At 45.8% G+C, this 22,985-nt stretch overlaps 1 protein-coding gene across 1 annotated transcript in view; it reads left to right on the top strand.

Moving 5' to 3' along the window:
- Positions 1–241: 241 nt before the first annotated feature.
- Positions 242–22,985, top strand: part of LOC129495472 (divergent protein kinase domain 1C-like) — a 42,603-nt gene continuing 19,859 nt past the window's right edge. The window contains exons 1-8 of the mRNA XM_055302999.1: positions 242–323; positions 442–689; positions 2,628–2,684; positions 9,682–9,865; positions 11,231–11,336; positions 18,032–18,118; positions 18,901–18,933; positions 20,118–20,601. Of these exons, the coding sequence (XP_055158974.1) occupies positions 242–323; positions 442–689; positions 2,628–2,684; positions 9,682–9,865; positions 11,231–11,336; positions 18,032–18,118; positions 18,901–18,933; positions 20,118–20,601 (1,281 nt within the window). The remainder of the gene's footprint in view (positions 324–441; positions 690–2,627; positions 2,685–9,681; positions 9,866–11,230; positions 11,337–18,031; positions 18,119–18,900; positions 18,934–20,117; positions 20,602–22,985) is intronic.

The following is a 22,985-nucleotide window of genomic DNA, read 5'->3' as shown; positions in this document are numbered from 1 at the left end:
TTCCAGGGACCTCACTCGGGTGGAATCATGTGGGGCTTGTGCAGTGGGGCACATAGCCCACGGTTCCCATCCCCTACTGTGCGGGCAGCAGGCCAGGCACTCCTGGGAAGAGCTGTGAGTGCAGGGGAAGCTTCCTAGAACCCAGGGAGTTTTTATTCTTGATTTTGTATCTGTCTTCTTACAGGGAACTTGTAAATTCCAAATACTTCAGGCCCCCTAAACTGGGGTCTAGCCTGGGCTCATGACGGATGGTAGAGCTGCCCAGAACCACCAGGCAAAACGTCCAAGGCCCATCCAGCTCTGCGTCCCAGCTGCTGCCTCAGGTCATTCCAGAAGACATGTGGGCTTCATTTCAGGGGCGTCTGCTGTCTCCTTGTGATGTGTAGTGTGCTGCCTCATTTTGAAAGCCCACTTAGCTTTTCACTGTACTTAATTTTACAGAAAATAAAATTGGAGAAACCATCGGTATCCGCTATCGCAGGATTACTTGTAGCTCGGACTCTTGGTTATCTTCGAGAACTACCTCCCCTCTTGGAAGAATCCCCTGGGCCCTGGGCAGCTTTAAAAACCAGATCATGTCCCTGAGGGTTTCTAGTGGTTCTGGTGTGACAGGTCTGGGATGCAGCCTGAGCGTCAAGATTCCTGAACCTCCCAAGGCTCCTGGGTCAAGGGCCACTGATGTGATCCAAGTTTGCCTACCCAGTGTGCTTATGTGCTTGGGAGGGGCTGTCCAGGGAAGATGTGAGGGGACTTCTGTGCACTTTCCAGAGGGTAATGGGCTGTGAAGGAGCCAGGGGCACCTCTGGGAAGATGGGCAGCAGGAGGATCTCATCCCTGCTGCACTTCCTTCGGACCCTGAGCATGAGATGTCTGTAGAGGGATGCAGTGAGATGGGGTGTGAGCGCCTGTGTGGAGTGGAACAAGGGCTAGACTGGGGGGGACTGCTTTTCTGTAGATGCTGCTGCAGATCAGGGTGGAAGCCTCTCTCTTGCCTGCTCCCCAAGGCCAGTGGCACCCCAGCACCTGAGCCCCCAACGTCAGCTCCTGGAGGAGACCTCGGTGTCTTCGTGATGGGCAAGGGTTTGCTGAGGGATTCTATGGGCAACAGGTGCTGGAGCTGAGGGGTCTGGGGTGCTGCCTGCAGCCAGTGGGCAGTGGGGGCCCTAGGTCACTCCATCAGAGATGCTGAAAAGCAACTGGGGGCACCATAGGGTAGGGAGATTTATAGCACTGAGCAGAGTGGGGGATTGTGCCACAATACTAAATACAAAGAGGAGCTGTGTCCGTGTTTTGTAATCCTAGTGTGCTAAGACCCAAGGCATAGGGCGACATTTCCATCTGGTGGATTCAAGAACTCCCTCAATACAAGTAAAGACAACGAGTTTCCAATTAAAGCTTTTATTGAACAGATGGGGTTCAGTTGTTACATGCTACCAGGAACACTGAACAAAGTTTTATTCCGCTTTAAAACATTTGTTTCCCGTTGGGTGAATGCAGGCAAGATAAATGAAGCATTGAGTTCAGAGACACAATCTGTTCATGGGTTATTTTGCAGGTTTTCAAACTGTAAACAGTTGTTGTCGCTCACAATTCAAGTGTCATTTTTCATTGTGTTCTAAAAAGAAACAAAAGGAATTGGAGCCTGGTTTTATGAACATGAGGAACTCATCCTTAAGTGAGCCTGCTGTGCTCAGGGCTCAATGCTCAGGTTTCTGAGTATGCTGGAAATCTGTAGGACACAGCTGAACACCCACTTGCATCCACATGCAAGGGGTGTCTTATCGGTATGGCCCATTCTCTAACTGCCTGGGATGCCTTGAGAATATTCCTACCTTCAGGTCAGTAAAAATCGTGTGTATTAGCTTCCTGTGGCTACTGTAACTAGCTAACAAAAACTTAGTGACTTAAAACAGGAGCAATTCATTCTCCTACAGGTTTCAGGTCAGAAGTCTACAATGAAGGTGTCAGCAGGATGGTTTCTTCTGAGAGCTTCTGGGGAGAATCCACATCTTTGCCTTTTCCAGCTTTTGGAGGCACCTTGTGCTCTCTTGGCTCATAGTCCCTTCTCCCTTCTCCAAGTTTCTTCCCTTAATCACACCTGCAAAGTCTCTTTTACTATATAAGGCGACATATCATAGGTTTCAGAGATTAGGATGTTGATGCCTTTTTTGTTGGGGGCTGTCATTATTCAGCTTCCCCCACGTGTCAGGTACTACTAGTGGAGGAGTCTCTTGGGAAATGAACGAACCCCAATCAAACACCCGTCTGGAAAGTCCAACTCTGCAGTGCCCCAGATGAACACTTTGGGGTCTGTGTTTCTGCATGGTGAGTTTTGACTTAGTCACAGGCTTCCTTTTCAGGTTGCTTACATCAGTAGAAATGCTCAGCCTTTCTTTCCCACCTTCCTTTTGTTGATAACCATCTTATTTTATGTGTGTAATCAGATGTCAAATGTGACTCTTCTATAGTCTTTGCAGTTGTGATGTAAACCTGTAAGATGAGAACAATGCAATAGGTCCAGATATTCTAACACCCTGGTGTGGGGGCCACTGCAGCCAAGGACTTGCACAGGAGGTGTCCAAAGTAGTTCCTACCGAGATTAACCTCCTCCTTTCTCACCTCCACAGGCAAAGCCAAAGATGTTCAGAGAGATTGAAGAGAGAGTTGATGAGAAGTTCTTTAGAGTAAGTTGTTTGAGTGCTGCATATCTGTTCTCCCTTCCCCACTGAGGAGAAGAGGTGGTGCCTGACAGACCTGGAGCCACTTGGAAAGCTTGTCATGAGTCTACTGATGTAAGTGTCTGATTCATGCTGGAAAAGCTTATGGCTCAATTCCTACAGCACTGGCTGCCCTAAGCAGACTAGAGGAAGTGGCTGGAATGGAAATGATCTGCTTCCAGAGTTTCCTGTGGGCCAGATGTGGATCCTGCAGGAGGGAACCAGACTGGATCATCTTGAGTCAGAATCTACCCAAGAGAAGCATCTGGGGAAGGGGATCCCAGAGCAAGGGCAGAGCACAAAGTGCAGACAGTCAGAGGAAGCATCAGATAATCAAGTAAGTTGTAGGTAAGAGCCCTGGGAACGTTATCTCTGAAGAGCTCATAAACGCTTCTCTTAATAAACAAAATCAGCATTTGAAATATGCCATACATAGAGAACTTCAGTGTCAAATCATAAGCATCCTCAAGAGGCTGCCATATGCATGTGAAAGTCACCCTACGGAGTTTTGCAATGCACAGTCTGTAGCACTGTTTCTCACTTCTTTTCCATCTCCTGTTCCACAACTGTAAGGTCCTGAAACACCAGCTAACAAGTGGAGGAGGAGTTTCCAGTTCCTGCTAATGTGGAGGCTGAGCATGGACTTTGGGTACTCTTTCCTTTAATGAACCTTGGATTATAGATAGAAACATGGAATCAAAACAACAACAAATAAGCAAATGCAAATTCCCTGGGAGACCCATGGCTGGTGTGGGAGTGGAATAGGTTGAGTGTGGTTATAGCACAGAGGGTGGCTGGTGTTGGCCAGGGGAGAATAGGTGAAAGGAAAACCCATGTAAGCTCCCTGCTCTTGCCCCAGTCATTGCCTTTGGATCATCATTGTCTAAGACTGATGATCTAGATGTCCATAGGAGTAAAATCAGGGCAGGACCAAATCCAGGCTGAGTGAGGAGTCCATGCATCTACTCATTTACTCCACAAATATTTATCAGGTGTCTTCCATGTTCTAAGCACCAATCTAGACACTGGATATGGCAATGACAAAATGGAAAAAAAAAAACAAACAAACCATGTACTCGTGAGTGGGAGCAGCAAGTGCAAAGATCCTTAGATGGAGATGTGTCTGGTATATCCAAAGAACAGCAAGAGGCCAGAGGAGCCACCATAAAGAGAATAAGGGAAGGAGAATTAAGAAATGGGATCGAGAAGTGATTAAGAGCACATCATGTAGAATAAGGTAAGGCTTTAGTTTTTAATGTAAGCAAGATGGAAATCCATTGAGGTCTTGAGCAGAGAAATATTTATCTGTTCTTGAGAATGAACTGGCAAGATGGAGGCTGGGTGAAGAGTTAGGTTGCTACAGGTAGAGGTATGGATGGAGCTTGGGGTGACAGTAGGGCAATGGTAAGCAACTGAATCTTGGATATATGTGGAGGTACAGCCAACAGGATTTGATGATGGATTAAATTTGGGGGTAAGAGACATAATTCAAGGATGACACCAAGAAATTTAGCCTAAGCAATGCAAAGAATGAAGTTGCTATTAACTGAGCTTGAGAAGCGTGCAGAAGGAATAGTTAGGGAATATTAGGAGCTCAGTTTTTGACAGGTTAGGTTTGCGATGCCTATTAGTTATCTTTCTGGACACAGATAAATAGGTCAGGAGTTCATGTCACAGGCCAGGGCTGTGATAAGAAGGTAAATGATCATGAAGATGTTACCACTGTAAATGCATGTGTACCTAACAACTGAACCCCAAAATACATGAAGTAAAAACTGACAAAATTGAAGGGAGAAACAGACAATTCAATAGTAATAGCTGGAGACTTATATCCTCCACTTTCAATAATGGATGAACAGCTACATGATCAATAAAGAAAGACTTGAACATCACCAAAAACCAACTACACTGAGCAGACATGTAGAAGAACACTGTCTCTAACAACAAAGAAAACATATTCTTCTCAATTACATGTGGAACCCTCTCCAAGATATAACATCTTAGACACAAAACAAGCCACAGTACATTTAAAAGGACTGAAATCATATGAAGTATGTTATCTGATCATAGTGGAATGAAGTAAAAAAATCAAGAAGTAAAAATAATTTGGGAAACTCACAAATATGTGGAAATTAAACAACAAACTCCTTAGGGGCACTTGGTGGTTCACTCCGTTAAGGGTCTGGCTTGGGCTCAGGTCATGATCCTGGGGTCCTGTGATGGAGCCCTGCATCAGACTCCCTGCCTAGCAGGGAATCTCCTTCTCCTTCTCCTTCTGCCACTCCCCCTGCTTGTGCTCTCTTGCTCTCTCTCTGTCTGTCAAATAAATAAATAAAATCTTTTAAAAAATAAATAAAATCAACAAACTCTTTAGTAATCAATTGGCCAAAGAAGAAATACATTGGCCAATTGGCCAAAGTTAGAAAATACATTGAGATGAATTAAACAAAACACAATATGCCAAAATTTATGAGATGCAATTAAAGTAGTGACTGGAGAGAAATTAATAGTGATAAATGCCCATATTAAAAAGGAAGAAGGATCTCAATCCATAACCTGATCTTCCACCTTCAGAGATAAGAAAAAGAAAAGAAAAATCTGAAGCAAGCAGGAGAATGGAAATAATAGAGAGTAAAACATTAAAAAGAATAATTAAATAACCATAGAGAAAAATAACAAAGCCAGAAGCTGCTTCTGTGGGAAGATCAGTAAAATAAATCTTTGGCTGGACTGACCAAGATATAAAGAGAGATGATAAAAATTATTCAAATCAAGAATAAAAGAGGGGACACCACTCTTTTATGATGATGATAAGGAAATCCTATAAATAATTGTATGCCAACAAATTAGATAAACTGGATTGAATGGATAAATTCCTAGGTAGACAGAGACCAGTGAGAATGATCTGACTCTACCAATAACAAGTAAAGAGAGATTGAATTAGTAATTTATTTTTTCTAAAGATTTTATTTATTTAGTCATGATAGACAGAAAAGCAGAGAGAGGCAGAGACACAGGCAGAGGGAGACGCAGGCTCCATGCCGGGAGCCCGATGCGGGACTCAATCCCGGGACTCCAGGATCGTGCCCTGGGCCAAAGGCAGGTGCTACACTGCTCAGCCACCCAGGGATCCTCCCTGAATTAGTAATTTAAAAACTTTCCACAAAGAAAAGCCTAGGCTCAGTTACCTTGACTGGTGAACTCAACTGTACATTAAAAGAAGAGTTAATACCAATCCTTCATGGCTCTTCCAAAAAATAGAAGAGCAGGAGATACTTCCAATATCATTCTATGAAACCAGTATTATTCTGATACCAAAACTAGACAGGGAGCACAAGAAAAGTATAGACCAATATGCCTGATAGTATATTAACACAAAAATCCTCAAAAGAACAGCCAGTGGAAACTAGCAATATATAAAAACAATTATATAGCATAACTGAGTGGGATTTATCCCAGTAAGGTTGCAGGTAGTGTGAACAAGATCCTTTCAGAGACTTTATATTTATATCATATATTTGTATAAATATTTATATATTTATAGCCTTAAATAGTCTTGTATCTTTTAAAAAGAAGACATATCAGTATCACATTAGTGAACTAAGGTTCCAATTTAAGAAGTTAGAAAAAGAACAAAAGAGCTTCATAAAGTCTAAAAAAGGAGATAATGAAAAAAAGACTATTATTACCAAATTGAAAACAAAGCAATAAGAAGACTGATCAAGCTAAAAGTTGGTCTTTTAAACTTCTGGGATATTACTTAAAGAAAAGAGGAGCAGTTAAAAATAGATAATATTACAAATGAAAAAGAGGACATGAAGTAGATAGAGGAGCTATTAGAAACTCTTACTACATGTGACTCAAGAAGAAATAGAAGTCTATAAGAAATAGAAAACCCAAACAGTCCTGTAACTACTACAGAAAGTTAGGTATAATTAAAAATCTTCACACAAGAGAACATCAGGTCCAGAAGATTTTACACAAGTCTTCTAAATTTTCAAGAAACAGATCATTCCAATCCTATACAAACTCCTCCATAGGAAGTGCTCTTCAAATCATTCTATGCGGCCACTATAATTTTGATGCCCACACCAGAAAAAAAGCAGTTTATTAAAGGAAAATGAGAGACTTATTTTACCCATGATTACAGATGAAAAGTTCTAATAAAATATTAACAAACTAAATTTGACTGTGCATAAAAAAGATAATAAGCTATGATCAAATTGGATTCAGAGGAATTCAAAGATTTTTTGATATTTGCATATTTATACTTTTGATTTACTGCATTAAGAGATCAAATGAGATAAACCATATGACCATATCAATACATGTAGAGAAAAGCCTTTGATAAAATCAGCATCCATTGATGATTTTATTTTATTTATTTATTTTTTATTTATTTATTTATGATAGTCACACACACACACAGAGAGAGAGAGAGAGAGAGAGAGAGAGAGGCAGAGACACAGGCAGAGGGAGAAGCAGGCTCCATGCACTGGGAGCCCAATGTGGGATTCGATCCCGGGTCTCCAGGATCGCGCCCTGGGCCAAAGGCAGGCACCAAACCGCTGCGCCACCAAGGGATCCCCATTGATGACTTTAAAAAAGCATCTTAACTTGATAAATGATATCTGTGAAAAACAACATTTGAAGATTCAAAATAGTAAATATGTTAATTCTTCCCAAAATGATTTCCAGATTTAATCCAATTCCAAATAAGATCCAAGCAGGATTACTTTGCAGATATAGACGATCTAATTTTAAAATTTATATGGAAAGACAAAAGGATTAAAATAGTGAAGACAAATTTAAAATTTTATGACTTATTGTAGAACAATAGTAATCATGACAATATATATTGGCAAAGGAATAAATGCACAGATCAATGGAAGGGAATAGAGTTTAGAAATGGATCCACATAAATATGGCCAAGCAAAATTTTGACAATGGTAGAAAAGCAGTTCAATGGAAATTTCAAATCAAGAAGCCTTTTCAACAAATGGAATTAGAACAATTGGATGTCCATATGCAGCAAAGGGATCTTCCTCCTCAGGCTTTATTCAAAAATTAACTTAAAAAGTGAGACCAGCTGTCTGGTAAAAACAAGCTCTTTATTGAGAGATAATATTTACATGCCACATTTCCAGTAAAGAACTTTCATCCAGAATCTGTAAAGAATTCTCCACTTCAACAGTAAGAAAGTCAAATAAAACACAGGCAAAGACTTGAACATTTTACAAAAGAGAATATGTGATGACAAATAAGCACATAAAAAGATGTTCAATATCATTAGATATTAGGAAAATGCAAGTTAAAACCACAGTTGCTGTCTATAAGTCTCATGTGCCCCTTCATACCAGTGTTGTCTTAGATAGCAAATTCCAAGAGGGCAGGGAATTTAACCTGCCAGGATGGCTAGAATTAAAGAATACTTACAACATCAATGCCTCGTGAGGATACGGAGCAACTAGAACTCTCAGCATTGCTTGTCGGATTGTAAAATGGTACAGCCACTTTGGTAGGCATTTTGGCAGCTTCTAAGATAGTTAAGTGATCCCATTGCTGGGTATGAAATTCCTAAAGAAATAAAAATGTGTGTTTACACAGAAACCAGGACACGAATATTCACAGCAGCTCAGTTCGTAATCACCCCAAACTGGAAACAACACATTCTTCAACAAACAGTGGTACGTTTATACAGTGGAATACAACTCCATAATAATAAAAAGGAATACATTATTAATACATGCAAAGACTTACATGAATCTCAAAACATTATGTTGGAGTGAAGGAGGCCAGTTTCAAAAATATATGGTTCCATTTCTACAACCTTCTCAAAAAGTCCGATCTCTCACGATGAATCTATATTGTGAGATTCAGTGATTCTCAAAAGGACAAAACTTTGTGATTACCAGGGGGTGGGGTGGAGGTAGAGACTAATGTAGAAGGGCAGTTGGTGGGGCATGGATGATGGGATTATTCTGTGCATAAGGCTGCGTGAATCTATACATGTACTTAAATTCATAGCATGGAACACACACTCACACGAGTTGATTCTACTGGCTTGTCTGCTCCTTTAAAAATAACACAATAGAAGCTAATTATCAGTTAGGACGTGTATGGATGATTCTTATCATGCACTTTCTTAATTTATTTTTTTAATTGAAGAATAATTGACATAAATATAGTATTAGCTTCAGGTGTGTCACCTAGTGACTTGGTATTTATATACATTGCAAAATGGTCACTGCAATAAGTCTGGTTACCATCTGTCACCATCCGAAGTTGTTGCAATATTATTGACTGCATTCCCTGTGCTGTTTAAACCCTAAGTCCCTGCAAGTCCCTCATGTGAGCAGAATTTCTTACAGCTCCCAGTAACATTTGTACGATTTCTTCAGTTACACAAAGAAAACATTTGACGAAGTCACAGGAAATAAAATAATATGGGAACAAGACATGGATGCCTACTACTACCACTTCTGGAAAAGCCTGAAAGGAGTTTTGGGGGGTGGTGCATAAGGATTGCAAGGAAACCAAAGCACCCTGATTTGCAAGTTGGGGAGGAGGGGGACTAAGAAATAGGAAGAGGAGAGATCACAGGCCCCTCCTCCGTGCAGATGTTCTGGCCTGAGGCCGCCCTGAGCCAGGAAAGGAGAGACTTAGTGAATGAACTCTGGGGCTCTAATGTTAAACAGGACTCTTGACCACCTAGAAAGGAGGCTATTGTTTGGCACTGAAAGTGATGAAGCTGTGAGAATAGCCAAGAATGTCTGGAGCCAGGGGTATTGCTCTGAAAAAAGCAAAAAGACAACACCTGGAAATCTGTGATGTGACCCCCTGGTGAGAGGACCTTTGGGGCTCTTTATGCTGATGAGATGCTGACCTCTGATGGGACAGGTGCAGCAAAGGGTGGGGGGCCGGGACCTGCTCTGGGATGTCCCTGTCCATTCCCTGCTTGTAGAGGAGCAGGACCCACGGGCAACTCCCCAGCTCAGAGCAGATCAAACCAGCGCCCTCCCTGCCCCCTCGGAATTTACGATCCACAACCACAGCATTTGTGAAAGGGCATAGACAACTCCGCAACCGTTTCCCGTTACAACTGCAGTCTGCGAAGGAAGAAGGATTAAGTGCATTTGGCAGGAGGAGTGAGTGAATAAGGGAAAAACTTAGATGATGGAATGAGGAGAGCCTGGCAGGGAGCTTGGAAAGGGAGCCTGGGGAGCGTGGGAGGAAGGCTGGCCGCCAGGGAGTTGGGTGAAGACCGTGTTGAGCTAATTGGCCTGCAGGGATGAAAGGCAACTTTTATTCTGGCTGGAATTACTTGATTACTTGCATTGACTGGCATTTGTCATACGCGATTTTCATCCTGAGTAATCCTGTGCATTGGCAGGCGTGTAAAATACAGTTTTTATAGCTTTTTAAGAAAGCACCACTGGTCTATGTTAATAGCAATCAGAACAGCCATACCCTATGCTTTAGAGAGTCCATTTTCTGACTTCACAGAGGCAACCAGGCATTACCAGAAGGCTCTCTTTCATTATTGCTTATATTTTTCTTTACTAAACAATCCTGTGTTCTAGCAGAGACCCAAGCAGATCTCTGTACACCCACGTTCACAGCGGCATCATTCATAAGAACCGAAAGATGAAATCCCACCCGAGTGTCGATAGATGAATGGATAAGCAAAGTGTGGTCTATCCATACAACAGAATGTTCTTCAGCCTTAACAAGGAAGGGAATTCTGACATTTGCTACAAGATGGATGAATCTTAAGGATGTAAGTGAAATAAGACAGACACGAAAGGGCAAAAATTGTATGATTCTATTTATGGGGTACCTCAATTAGTCAAGCTTCTAGAGACAGAATGTCGGATAGAGATTGCCAGGGGCTGGGGGAGGGGAAAGTTAGTGTTTAACAGGGACACAGTTTCAGTTTGGGAAGACAGAAAGTTCTGGAGATGGATGGTGGGGATGGCCACACAGCAGTGTGGATGCACTTAATGCCGCTGAACTGCATGCTTGAAAATGGTTAAAATGACAAATTTTATGTTATATATTTACATAAAATTTATGTTATAAATTTTTTTAAAAATCATGTTTTCTAATGGGAAAACAAATATCTTTCAGGCACTTGTTTTATTGTTAAAAATTAGTATCACCAAAGAAAAATACATAATACCATCAATCTATTTATGAACCATTTTCATAGTTTATCCTTAACTATTTTTCTCTGTTGCTTATTTATTCAGTGCCAGAATTCGCTTAAAGACTTATTAAGGTGCCTGCTGTTTAGCGAATCATCTCGTGGCTCCCTTTTCTGCCTTTTTTAAGGTTCTGTTTAGTTCTGTAAAAAAATTGTAGCTAGTGGTGGGATATGAAGAAGAAACCTTAAACAATGAGAAAGTTTCTTGTTTCTGTGTCTTGTTTGTGCAAATGTATCTGCGGGGACAGTACAGAAATAATGCTGTAATTCTTTACCCAACTTCTGAAACTGCTTCATTTCCCTTAAGCGTCTTTTGGGGTGCTGTCTCCCACAAGTTCACTGTCTATAAAGTATTCTTCCGAAGGACCTTCTGCTGATTCCCAGTCTCGAGATGGGGTCAAGGAGAGGAGCTGGTGGGACCCTTTCCCCACTGACATCTGAGGACCTGCTCAGAGCCATGGGCTGGAAGCTGAGGAATTCAAGACACACAGCACTGCTTTTCCCTCAAGAAGTCCCTGGGGGAGTGGAAGAACCAGATTTGTAGAATAGGCACACAACCAGATAGGTATCTCAGAAAGGTGTTTAGACAGTGGCAGGGTGTGGACAGGAGAGGAGGATCAGTAGGTTGAATGGATAAATAAACTGTGGTCCATCCACACAATGGAAGGGTAATCAGCGTTAAAAAAAAAAATCTCTGAGCTATCACGCCATGAATAGACATGATGGAACTTTAAATCCACAGCAGTACATGAAAGGAGTCAATAAGAAAAGGCTATGTACAGTAGGATTCCAACTTGGGCATTCTGGAAAAAGCAAAACAATGAGGACAGTAAAAAGATCAGTGGCTGCCAGAAATTGGGGAGAGGGAGGGATGAATAGATGCAGCACAGAGGATTTTTGGGGCAGTGCAAATGCAAATGCAAATACCCTGTTCCGTATCATAATTGTAGATACAGATCATTGTTTGTCCATTTGTCCAAACTCATAGAATGTACAACACAAAGTGTGAGCCCTAATGTAAACCCTGGTTTGTGGGTGATTTTGATGTGTCCATGGAGGTCCATCCATTGTTACAAAAGTACCACCACTTGGGGTGAGGGCAGGTTCTTGATAATGTGTGAGATTGTGCATCCAAGAGAAACCTCTAAACCTGTCATTTTTTTCTGTGAACCTAAATCTGTTCTAAAAAATAGTCTAGTTAAAAAAAAAAATCCAGTGTTAGGTGTGAGAGAAGGGTAGGACCAAGGATCACCCTGGGTTTCTGGACTAAGAGGTAACTGGGTGGACTGTGACATCATTGGTGGATTTAAGCTCCCAGAGGAGTGCCCTGACCAGAGAAGGTGGAAGTTATCTGAGCCGATCAAAGGCCGTGAGATGCTTTCTGGGGAGCGGGGCTCAGAGGGCACAACCTCTTCTACGTAATAGTGCAAAAGCCACTACTATCTTTCAGCAGAACTTGGAGAGCCGGGACTAATGGGGGTGAGGGGAAGTTGGGGTGATCTGACACCCGGGCTGCTCCCTGCTGACACTTAGTGACCCTTGGTAATAAAATCTAATTCCAGGATGACCAGTATTTTCAGGATGGTTATTTGGCAAAACAGCCGCAGCCAAGACATTTCGACTTCTCTGATTTTAACAACTCAGACTCATCAGGGAGCTGAGAGCCTTCTCCTTTCATCTGCAGTGAAAAAGACCTACTTAATTAGGTGAGCAGTTAGAGCTGCAGACTATTTCGGGTTTGCTTTACAGAAGCACACTGCTCTCTGCAAAGAGTTGCATGTCATTTGCCAAAAGGGAAATAACAAATTCTGGAATGTCCCCCTTTGCTAAGGACCCCTGTGTGAGAGTCTCACTGCCAAGTAGCATGATACATTTTTTCTCTGCGACGTGTTTCCATGTGAATAGAATGGGCTCAATAGGGATCTTTCACATGTGCTCACATGAAGACAGTCTGTGTGTCAAGTGCCAGCTGGACAAAGGGTGCGGGGCAGGAGGGAGAAGGACCAGCATCTGCACGGTTACTCCCGTCCCTCTTGCACTGGAGGGAAATCCCACCAAGCAGCTGTGTCTTGAGTTGAAATGAAAATATGAGAAGAGATGCCAAAAAAGGTTAGACATTTCCTAAAGTTTGTCCCAAACAATGTGGCGCAACTGTAGGTGGTTAGGGAACCCCAGAGGCTTATAAACCAAGGTGAGCCCTGTGAGGAACACCGTGATTCATTTTGTGCAAAGGTTTCTGGCCAACCTTAATGAACAACAAAGACCTCAACAAAACAGCCCCACAAAGACTGCAGCAAGTGGTTCCGGATGTATGACGTTAAAAACAGTATAGGAAATAATGAAATAAAGCTGAGCATCTGTCCGTTTTCAGTTCACTAACCAATATCGCCGGTGTCCTAAGACCAAAGAACAACACAGCTCGTGTGTGTTCGCCAGAGCTGAATTTCTGCAGCACCTACAAAGGACACGGTGCTCCATGTTCTTGGGCTTTAGGTCCACTGACAAATCCATGACAAGCCATAGTTTCCCTCTCATGCAGGCTCTTTCCACCACCTCAAACCAGGCAGTGCTGTGAAGTAGAGAGGACCTGGACTCCAGGTTCCAGAATGTGATTCTATTATCACAGGACCTACTTGCAGGACAATGAAGGCACCATTGCATACATCGTAGGCCACTTCTGGTCCTTGAAAATAAAAATGAAGAGTCTTGATTAGGGGAAAGCATTTTTAAATCACAAGAAAAGCCCTCTTTACATGTACTACGATGGCCATAACCAATGTCACGGCTGTTGGCCAGGATGGGGAGAAACTGGAACCCTTGTGTATCGCTGATGGAAATGTAAAGTGATGCAACCACTTTAAACAACAGCTTGGCAGTTTCTTAAGCTACACATAAATTTGCCATAAGACCCACGAATGCCATGCTTAGGCATTTAAGGAAAATGAAAACATATGTTCCATGTGAGGACACAGACATACATGTTCAAAACAGCATTATTCACAATAGCCAAAAAGTGGAAACAACTCTGATGTCCATCAAATGGTGAATCTCTGTGGAATGGAATACTGTCCATGAATACAAAGGAATGAGGTACTGATACCTTCATAACATAGATGAACCTCAGAAAAACTGAATTAAGTGCAAAGAACTAGGGGGAAAGACACCTATTGAACGATTCTATTTATATGAAATGTTTAGGAAAAAACAAATGTGTGGAAGCAGACTCATGGTCGCCTGGGGCTGGGGCTGGGAACAGGCAGTGAAGGTAGACAGGCAAGAGAGATCTTTCTGGGGTGATAGACATGTTCCAAACTGGATGTGGTGATGGTTGCACAATTGTAAATTTACCAGAAGTCATTGAATTATATGCCTAAAACTGAGGAGAGTTTATGCATGTAAATTATGCTTCAATAAATCTGTTAAAGACTAATGATGCTGACTGGAACCCAGTAATCTGAGACCACATGGGCTGGAGGATGTCTGGTCTAGCAGGCTGCCTGCCCTTAGAACAGAGGGAACTGTTTGCCCTCTTTATATGGGCAAGAGCCATTGTCCCCAGTTTCTGGGGGGATGACAAGAGATTTCCTCTGGCCCCTGGAAGATGACAAACATGAAACAGAAAAAAACGATATAATTCTGTGGCTTGGCCCGCAACCCCTCCATCACCATGGCTCACAGCCCATCCTTTTCAGGGTCACTGTGCATGCTTGTAGTGCAACACCTAGCAGGTAGTCCTGGGATCAGCAGGGGTTTGGTAACAACAGCTGCAGACCATCTTTTGGCAGGGACCCTTGGGGGTCCTGGGTGGCCAGCAGGCATGGGGAAGGGCAGAGAAGCAGCATATCCTCCTGCAGAGAATCCCACGTCTCTGGGAGTAACTGTTTTCACCAAAGGAGGGCTGAGACCCTGTTCTTTCACCTCTACATCTTTGACACCAAAGTAGTGGCACTTATAGAATGAATGAATGAGTGAATAAATGAATGCATGAACTCCTACCATGTTAAGCATTATTACAGAACAATGAGCAAGACTGTGAGATCACAGAAGATGAAGAACTTGTACTTCTAAAGTGGTTCAGGGTAGCCCAGGTCTGTAGTTCTCGGATGTCTAGCATCACAGCAGCTGATGAGACCAGAAGCTTCGGATACCAGAATTCTGAGATTGGCTTCTCTTGCAGTGATTCATCTTAAATAACAATGCCTTTTTTTTTTTTTACTATCTCTCTTTGTAATGGGCGGTTGTCTTAAATCAAATTAGGAATTTGACATAAAAAAATAAAAGCACCTGTCCTTCCTCCATCTGGATATAATACTGTAAACAGTTTGGTGTCTCTTTCCATCAGTTTTTGTGTACATGCAAAAATATATGGTTTGGATTTTTAAAAGGTGCCCCAGATGGGACATAATGTTTTTAAACCTGCTTCTTCATTCAGTGACATCTTATAAGCGTCTGTACGGGTCAAGACTCTTTCCATCATAAATGACAGAAAGCCAGCGCATGCTTGCTAAGCCACAAAGGGGCAACTGAAAAGTCAGGTGCTCAAATCAAGTCCTCAGGAATCCTTTCTGGAGGCTGATCATTCTCTTGCAGGTTCTTCCTGGGTGGTCCCTGGTGCCTGCATCCACAGAACCTGACCACCTGGGGGTGGGGGGAGAAGCTCTCTCTTTCCCACCAGTTCCAACAAGAACAGAGTCCCCTTGGCTCTTGGTGGCCCTTTGGGGCTCCACCCCTCTGGTTGGGGAAGGTGCCTGCTGTCCTCAGCAGGCTTACCTGCCACTGTCTGTAGACATCAACCCTGGGGACTGAGAGGGAGAGGGCTGATTCCCTGAAGAAATGTGGAGTGTGTGCTGACAAGGGAAGGGAAAGTGGGAAGTTCTTCTCTGATCCCTCCCCTGTCAACATAGACTTCACGTCTCAGGTTCTGGTGATGGCATATGTTTTCCACTTAGGGGTGAAGGAAGTTTATCTAACCGATCCCTACTATCCACATTGGGGTTTCTTCCCACTTGTTATTGTTATAAAGTGTATTGTAAGGGAAATCCTGATGCATCAGCCTTGCCCAGTGCATTCAAGAATGCTGTATTCTAAGTTGTGGTAAAATGGTTATTGAGCTTTATAAACCATATGATCTGAGGACTCTAGGCAAGATCATAATTTTTTTTTTAAACCATCCTAACTTCTATCCCTTCACACTCTGGAACCCTGGCCTCTGGTTGTAAAGGATTCCTAGAGATACCTAAACCCTGATCCCCCACCCAGGCTGGCTCAGATACTGGATCGCCTCTCCTTCCTCTCCAAACACAACTTGCATTTTAAAACTAGGGCTGATCTCACTTCAGATAAGAGCAAAGTAAGTACATGGATTCAGGAAAATCCAAATGATGGTGCCGTTTGCCTTTTTGAAGTGTGGAACGTATTTGAGGAGAGATTTTTTTTTTATTGGAGTCGGAAGTCTGACTATCTATTCTTTTCTTCACACTTACCCTCCCTCACCCCACAACCTGATAACAAGTGAACAGAAACACGCCGTCTTCTGAAGGGTGGCCTCCCCTTTTCTGTGGTTCACCATCGGGCAAACATGGCAGCCACTGTTGGGATGGGAAACAGAGACAGATAGTAGGCAGGCATGAGTTAAAATCTTGTTCCAATGATAACTTTTGCAAATGACTGGTAAGACAACAAAATGTGTGAAACTTTCTTGGCCTGTGGCAGGATATGTCAACAAACAATTGTGATACATATAGAACATTTTACATTCTCACTTCTAGAGAGGACTGTTCCAACATCAAAACAGGAGTTGATCTCAAGCCTAGAAGCAGGTGAGTGGCCTCTAACACTGTCGCTGCCACTAACAGGTCCTATAAAAGAGGTCATGCCCTTTTCTGTGAAATACTCCATAGTGGCATTCACACGATCCACCTGCCAGGTTGCTCGGAGAATCCTATAAGCTAACGTATGTGAATATATCGATTACTATATTAAAAACAGGCATATTTGTCGTTATCCAAGTCCTTTTAGGAAGAAAAATATTTTTACAAGCCCAATGTATATGGAAATGTAGCAGAATCATGCACTAAGAAACCTGTCTGTCTAGTATAATCAAAGTTGGAAAACTATAGAATTTTATCTTTTTTCCCCCTAGTAATGGCCTATAATTGGAAATGCTCATATTTTTTCTTGGTGACAAGTTCAACTGTCAATAGATGGGTTCAGAACCCAAAGGATATGTTCAAACATATTCCTAACCCTGTGATGTGCTGGATTGCTCAATTTAGCCTCAGGAAATCAGAAAGAAATAACTATGTGTTCAAAGAACTTTTTCAAGAAGAATTCCATGGAGATTCTCAAAGTTTTCTGACCTTTCACTCCTTTCTTCAGCAGATAGATATTCCTTTGTATCGGGTACCAGATGAGGTGCTGGGATTACAACATAAAATGAGACAGTGCTTAGCCTCAAGTAGCCTCCAATCTAGTGGAAGAAATAAATGAACTAATACAGTCTAGTCTAACTTCTTATTTAAAATGAGCAAACCCTGATCACATGCTGCATTTCCTCCTCTCCATGGGTGCCTGAGGCCTGGGCACAGGGCATGGGTCCGGGACTCTAGGACAGGGTGGCCTGTCATCTGCTTGCAGACCTTTCTCTCAGGTGGCATGTGGAGCAAAATTTCCATCTCCTTCAAGTCAGAGGAAAACCACTCCGTGTGAATGCAGCATGGCCAGAGGGATCGCTGTGCCCAGCCATTTCTAATATTATGGCTCATTTTCATAGTTCAGGTAAGGGTGGAAGCAGTTCTTGGATTTCACAAAATTTTTTTAAGGAGTCAGAGCCTATTCAGATCAATCTGATGTGAAGCAGGTGCCGGGCCAAGCCACTCCCCAGCTCTGCCCATACCCCTATTCCGGACCTGCGGTCCCCCTGCCAACCCCACGAAGGCTGCCAGTCATTCTGAATCATGCAGCACAATTGCAGAGACGTGCTGATGGCACCAACGTGCAGCAGGCAGGGCTTCTGGGAGATGAGACCTAACTTGTTTTTCTTGGTTCATGAAGCCAAAGCTTCACATTCTGTTGTTAAAGCAATTATGGATGCATTTGTTTTTTGCAGCTCTAGGGGAATATCTTTAGCATCAAGGGTACAGCTGGCCTATGAGTCACCTATATGTGAATACCCCAAAAAGCCCCCTTTGGACAGGTAATTCAAAAGCCTCATGCCCCTGCATGAGGCCCCCAGGGGGACAAAAGGTTTGGGGGACTGAGCTCTGGTGGACTTCAGCGCCATCCACCTCTCCGTGGCTTTGTGCAGTGTGCAAACTGTACAGCAGGATGGCAGCCTGCATCGTCCTGCGTTCTGAGGATTTTATTTTGGTCTAGCAAGTTACAAGTACTGTAACTTCTGTGTGTAAAACAATGCTGAATATTTAAAGGATCTCTTTATTGTGGGGTTATAATTTTGTTCTTCTGTTTCTTCTTTATAAAACGCCAAAGAAGTGTGATTGACATGCTTAAAACCTTAACAAAAGTAAAAGCTACCTTTGCAAATCACAACGTTGTTAACTCTGATTTCAAGTTCTGTTTTCCTCCTGTGATTTTGATCCCAAGGTTGTAAAGGATAAGTGATCACACGTCTTTACCTCATTTTTCCTTCTTTTCCTGCCCCAGAACTCCAGATTCTTGGGAAAAGGAATCGACTTTGCACCATCAGGTCAAGATTTTAGAGCAATAGCCTCTGATGTCTTCCGGGCTCCACAATTATTTTGAAATGATATGGCCAGCTTACCAAAATCCTCCCAGCAGGGCTTCTGTTGGGGTGTACCCTGGGAAGCAGGGTGGCAGTGGCAGGAGGGACTCTGGCTCACATCACTGCTATCTGAGTGACCCCCAGATCTGAGTGTCTGTTGCATCAGGGAACACTGGCCCTATACCTAAAGTGCTCACTTGGTGGCCTCTGTTATTTCGATGTTTCACAATTTCTAGAGACTTCTACCAGCAAGCCATGAAGGTTAAACGGTAAGTTGCAGAATGTGCAAGGTTAAGAAACCAGTTCCCCAGGGACGATCACTGAGTGCTTTATCAGGCTGGAGTAGTTCCTGTTATTCCTACACCCAGAAATGGAAATTCGGCTACAGACCAGGCAGGAGGGTGATCTGCTCTGGGCTGGAAGGGAACCAGCGAAGAATAAGCTTTCACAGCGAATGCATGAGCCACCCAGGGGGGGCAGCTTCCAGAGGCCTTCAGCTGTGACAGTTCACCTCCTAGGACACCACCCACCTCGGACCCTCCTTAGAGGAGAAAGCCTTCCAGGGAACAGAGGAGCAGCCCAGGGTGGCGTGGAGAGGGCTGGCAAGAACCAGAGACAGCTCTGTTGGCTGAGGCGCCCGCCTATTTTATATAACGACTGGGATTTGAACATGGAAGCTGCTCCCCCAGATGATGTTACAAATATACATAAATAGAGATTTAGCGGCATTTAGTGAACGCATGCTCCCCGCCACCCCCACCCCCAGCCGGGGTAAGCGGAAACGTTTCAAGAGTGTGGCACTGGGGCAGCCTCGGTGGCGCAGCGGTTTAGCGCCGCCTGCAGCCCGGGGCCTGATCCTGGAGACCCTGGATCGAGTCCCATGCCAGGCTCTCTGCGTGGAGCCTGCTTCTCTCTCTGCCTTTGTCTCTGCTCTCTCTCTCTCTCTCTCTGCATCTCTATGAATAAATAAATTTAAAAAAATCTTAAAAAAAAAAAAAGAGTGTGGCGCTGGCCGTCCCTGGCGTCGTTTGGCATCCTGGGCCCCGCGGTGGGTTAGAAGGCTGCGCGGGAAATGTATGTGTGTGAGGGGGTGTCGCCAAGACGTCCGCATGGTCCCAAACCCTGGCTCTAGGCACGCTGCGGGCGGGGGTGGGTCTCACCCCCGGGAGGGCCCGGAGGAGACCCAAGTTGGTTTCAGAGGAGAGAGGAATCTCAGAGAGGGGTCAATGGGGGGGGGGCAGACTGCAGCCGAGAGCACCCAGGGGTGCGGGGGTCTGCAGAGAGCTCGGGCTCCGGCCGCCCCGAGAAGAAGGGGCGCGGAGGGCTCGTCTGAATTAAAGATGTGTTAATAAGGGAACCGGGACTCTGAACGGCCGGGGCCGGGCGGGGGCGGGGGCGGGGGCGGGGGCGGGGGGCTTTTAAATCCACGCGGGTTCTGCGGATTCTGTTTAAGAGGGGACTGGTCTTCTTGGGGGAAAAAAGGTGCAAAAAAAAAAAAGTGGGAAAGGTGGTGGGTGCGGCGGGTGGAGCAGGGCGCGCGGCGCGCGGACCGGGGCGGCCGGCGGACACCCCGTTGCCCGGTGGGCGCGCGGACCCCGGAGCGGCGGGCGGCCCCTGCACCCTGCCCCACCCCCGGGCCGCCGGGCCGCCGGGCTCCCCCTCGCCTGGCGTGGCCTCTCCCCCGCGCCCCCTCCCCCGCCGGGCCGGCCGGGCCGCGGAGCCGCCCCGAGAGCGCGGGGCGCGGGCGGCGGGTCATGGCGCGGAGGCGGCCGGGGCGCTGCGGGCGGCGCGGGCGGTGCGGGCGGGGCGCGCTGCTGGCCTGCGCGGCGTGGACGGCGGGCTGGGTGCTGGCGGCCGCGCTGCTGCTCCGCGCGCACCCGGGCGTCCTCTCCGAGCGCTGCACGGACGAGAAGAGCCGGCGCATCCTGGCCGCGCTGGTAGGTCCCGCCGCACTGCCCGGCGCCGCGCTCCGGGGGCCTGGGGCCGGGACGCCCTCCGCGGGCCCCGGGAGCGGGGCAGTCGGGCGCGGTCGTGGCACCGGCGGCGGCGGCGGCGGCGGCGGCGGGGGGGGGGGTCCCGACACGGTGCGTGCGATGCCCGGTGCGTGCGACCCGGTCTCTTGCCCGCGAGTCCGTGGGCGCGCGGAGGGGTCTCTCCCCTGTCGCCAAAATTGGTCCTTTGTCCCAGGATGTTCCTGCCCGACTGCTCCCCCGCCTCTCCCGCCTCTCCCGCCGCCCCGCGCCGCCCCGCGCCGCGCCCCGAAAGTTCGCAGGTCTGCTCCGGGCGTCCCGGCCGCTGCGGCGGGGCTCGGGGCGGGGAGCGCGCCTCGGCCTCTCCGGCCGTGCCCTCGCTCAGCGGCGGTTCTGCGATTCCAGCCGGGGCGCGTCTCGCCCGCCCCGCGCGGACGGGTGGAGGCGCCCCTGCCGCCCGCGCGGCCGCTGGGGCCCCAGGCAGAGCGCGCTCGGGGCAGCGGGGCCGCGCACCCCCGTCCCGCGGTCAGCGGCGACCCCCTGGCGGGCGGGGGCCGGAGCGGTCCCGGCGGGGCCGGCACGTAGAGACGCAGCCTCCGCGGCCGCGGCCGCTGCCCCAGCTGGGCCCGGAGGCTCCTCCGCTCCTTCCCAACGGTGGCCGCTGCTCGGTCTCTCCGTTTGGTCCGGAAGATTATGCGCATTAGGAGGCTGGGATGAAGGTAGGAATCCCTGAAAGGAAAGCCGAAGAGGTGAAGACGGGGGCAGCTACTGTCCGGTTGGTTTCTCACTCGAGTATTCGCTTCCTAAAACAGTGGCCATCTACCCAAGCATTTGCTGTGAAAAGTTACCTATTTTCTAAGAAATCCTCAAAAAACGATGGGACGTTCACAGGCCAATTGCTTACGTATGAGTGGGGTTTTTGAGATTCTAGGTTTTCAAAATTTCATAGCCTAAAAATCAAAAAAAAATTAAGTGAGATTGGAAAAATTAAAGAAGTGAGTGAAACATACAAACTAAAAGAAATGATATTCCCTAATTGAGTCTGACATGTATCATTATGAACTGATCATAATGCCAGTGGGACCCTCATCAATGATCCCCTCCATCCTATCTCTCAGTCATCTATTATCAATCATCTATGGACTGTGACGCTGAAGTGCTATCAAGTTTTCTTTACCTTGCAACAATTCATCAACTTTCTCAGCTGCCCATACAAAAATTCTCTTTATGAGGCTTTCCCCACCTCTGTTTTTGGGGGACTGATTGACTAATTTTAATGAGGAAAAATAGCTTTTTTTTTTCCAGGATGGAATACCTGTTTACAAAAATAATATAATCTTTTGCATTAAAAGAAAAATGCTATTTTCATTTATTTATCTTTGGTGAAGTGGGAAAAGGACTAATGGAAATTATATGGCCTCATATAATTTAGGTAATTGCTAATCATAACTTTCCCAGCATTCTAGCTCATAAATTAAACCCGATTCTGGTTAGAGTGGTTAGAGGCTCTACCAATATATCTCTAATGGCAGCCAGCTGGGGTTGTTTTGAGTCTGACGTGAAGCTGAAGATATGGGCTCTGCTTCCGAAGGCTCCCAATCTTGCCTATTGCCAAAAGAACAATTTGAAATACTGCCTCTGTCTATCTTCCTGGAGATCATCTGGTGTTGTCTCTGTGAACAGATTTTTTGAGGAGCATCATCTGGACACCCTGTTCAAGGCCGTTATTCCTCACAAGTGCTCAGGGCTTGGCTTTCTCTCCCTCTCTTCCTGCCTCGTCCCCTTTCACCTTCCCCATTCTGGATTTGTGGGTGTTCGCTCTGCCCAGCACCCTGGCTCACTGTGTTCCAGCACTCTGTGAACTAGTGCGGGTTTGAACAGCACCTCGGTCTGCACAACCCAGACGCTGCTGGGCCCTGGCTGCCACGCAGAGGCTGGCATTGTAGCCGCCCAGGACTCAAGCTGAATCGACCCTCTGTCTCTAGGCTCCCAAGCACTTTCAATTCATTCTGCCTGGCTTTTGTCCTTAATAAGAAAACTGGCCGTGATTTTCCTGACTGCTCTCCAGACCCTCATTAGCTTTCCCTCTGAATACCAAGCACAGAGGGCGTCACTGCAGCCGAGCCAGAGAGAGCCCTCTCCCTCCCCGGCAGAGCCAGGGGAGCCCTGAACTCCTGCTGGTGTCTTGGGCCTCGAGGTGACAGGTACCACCGGTGGCCCAGGGGAAGCCTGTAGACACAGGTGCAGAGCTTCAGGAGCTGGGAGCCGGGCCTGCTGGCACCACCTCATGCGGCACCCCGGCTGCCCAAGGAGCTCAGCACACTTCGTAGCCCTGGAAGAGGAGAGAGTTG

The sequence above is a fragment of the Nyctereutes procyonoides genome, unplaced genomic scaffold, assembly GCF_905146905.1.
Source record: "Nyctereutes procyonoides isolate TBG_1078 unplaced genomic scaffold, NYPRO_anot_genome, whole genome shotgun sequence".
NCBI lineage: Eukaryota > Metazoa > Chordata > Mammalia > Carnivora > Canidae > Nyctereutes > Nyctereutes procyonoides.
Note: the sequence above shows the minus strand (reverse complement) of the source record. Positions and strands in the feature narration are given on the sequence as shown.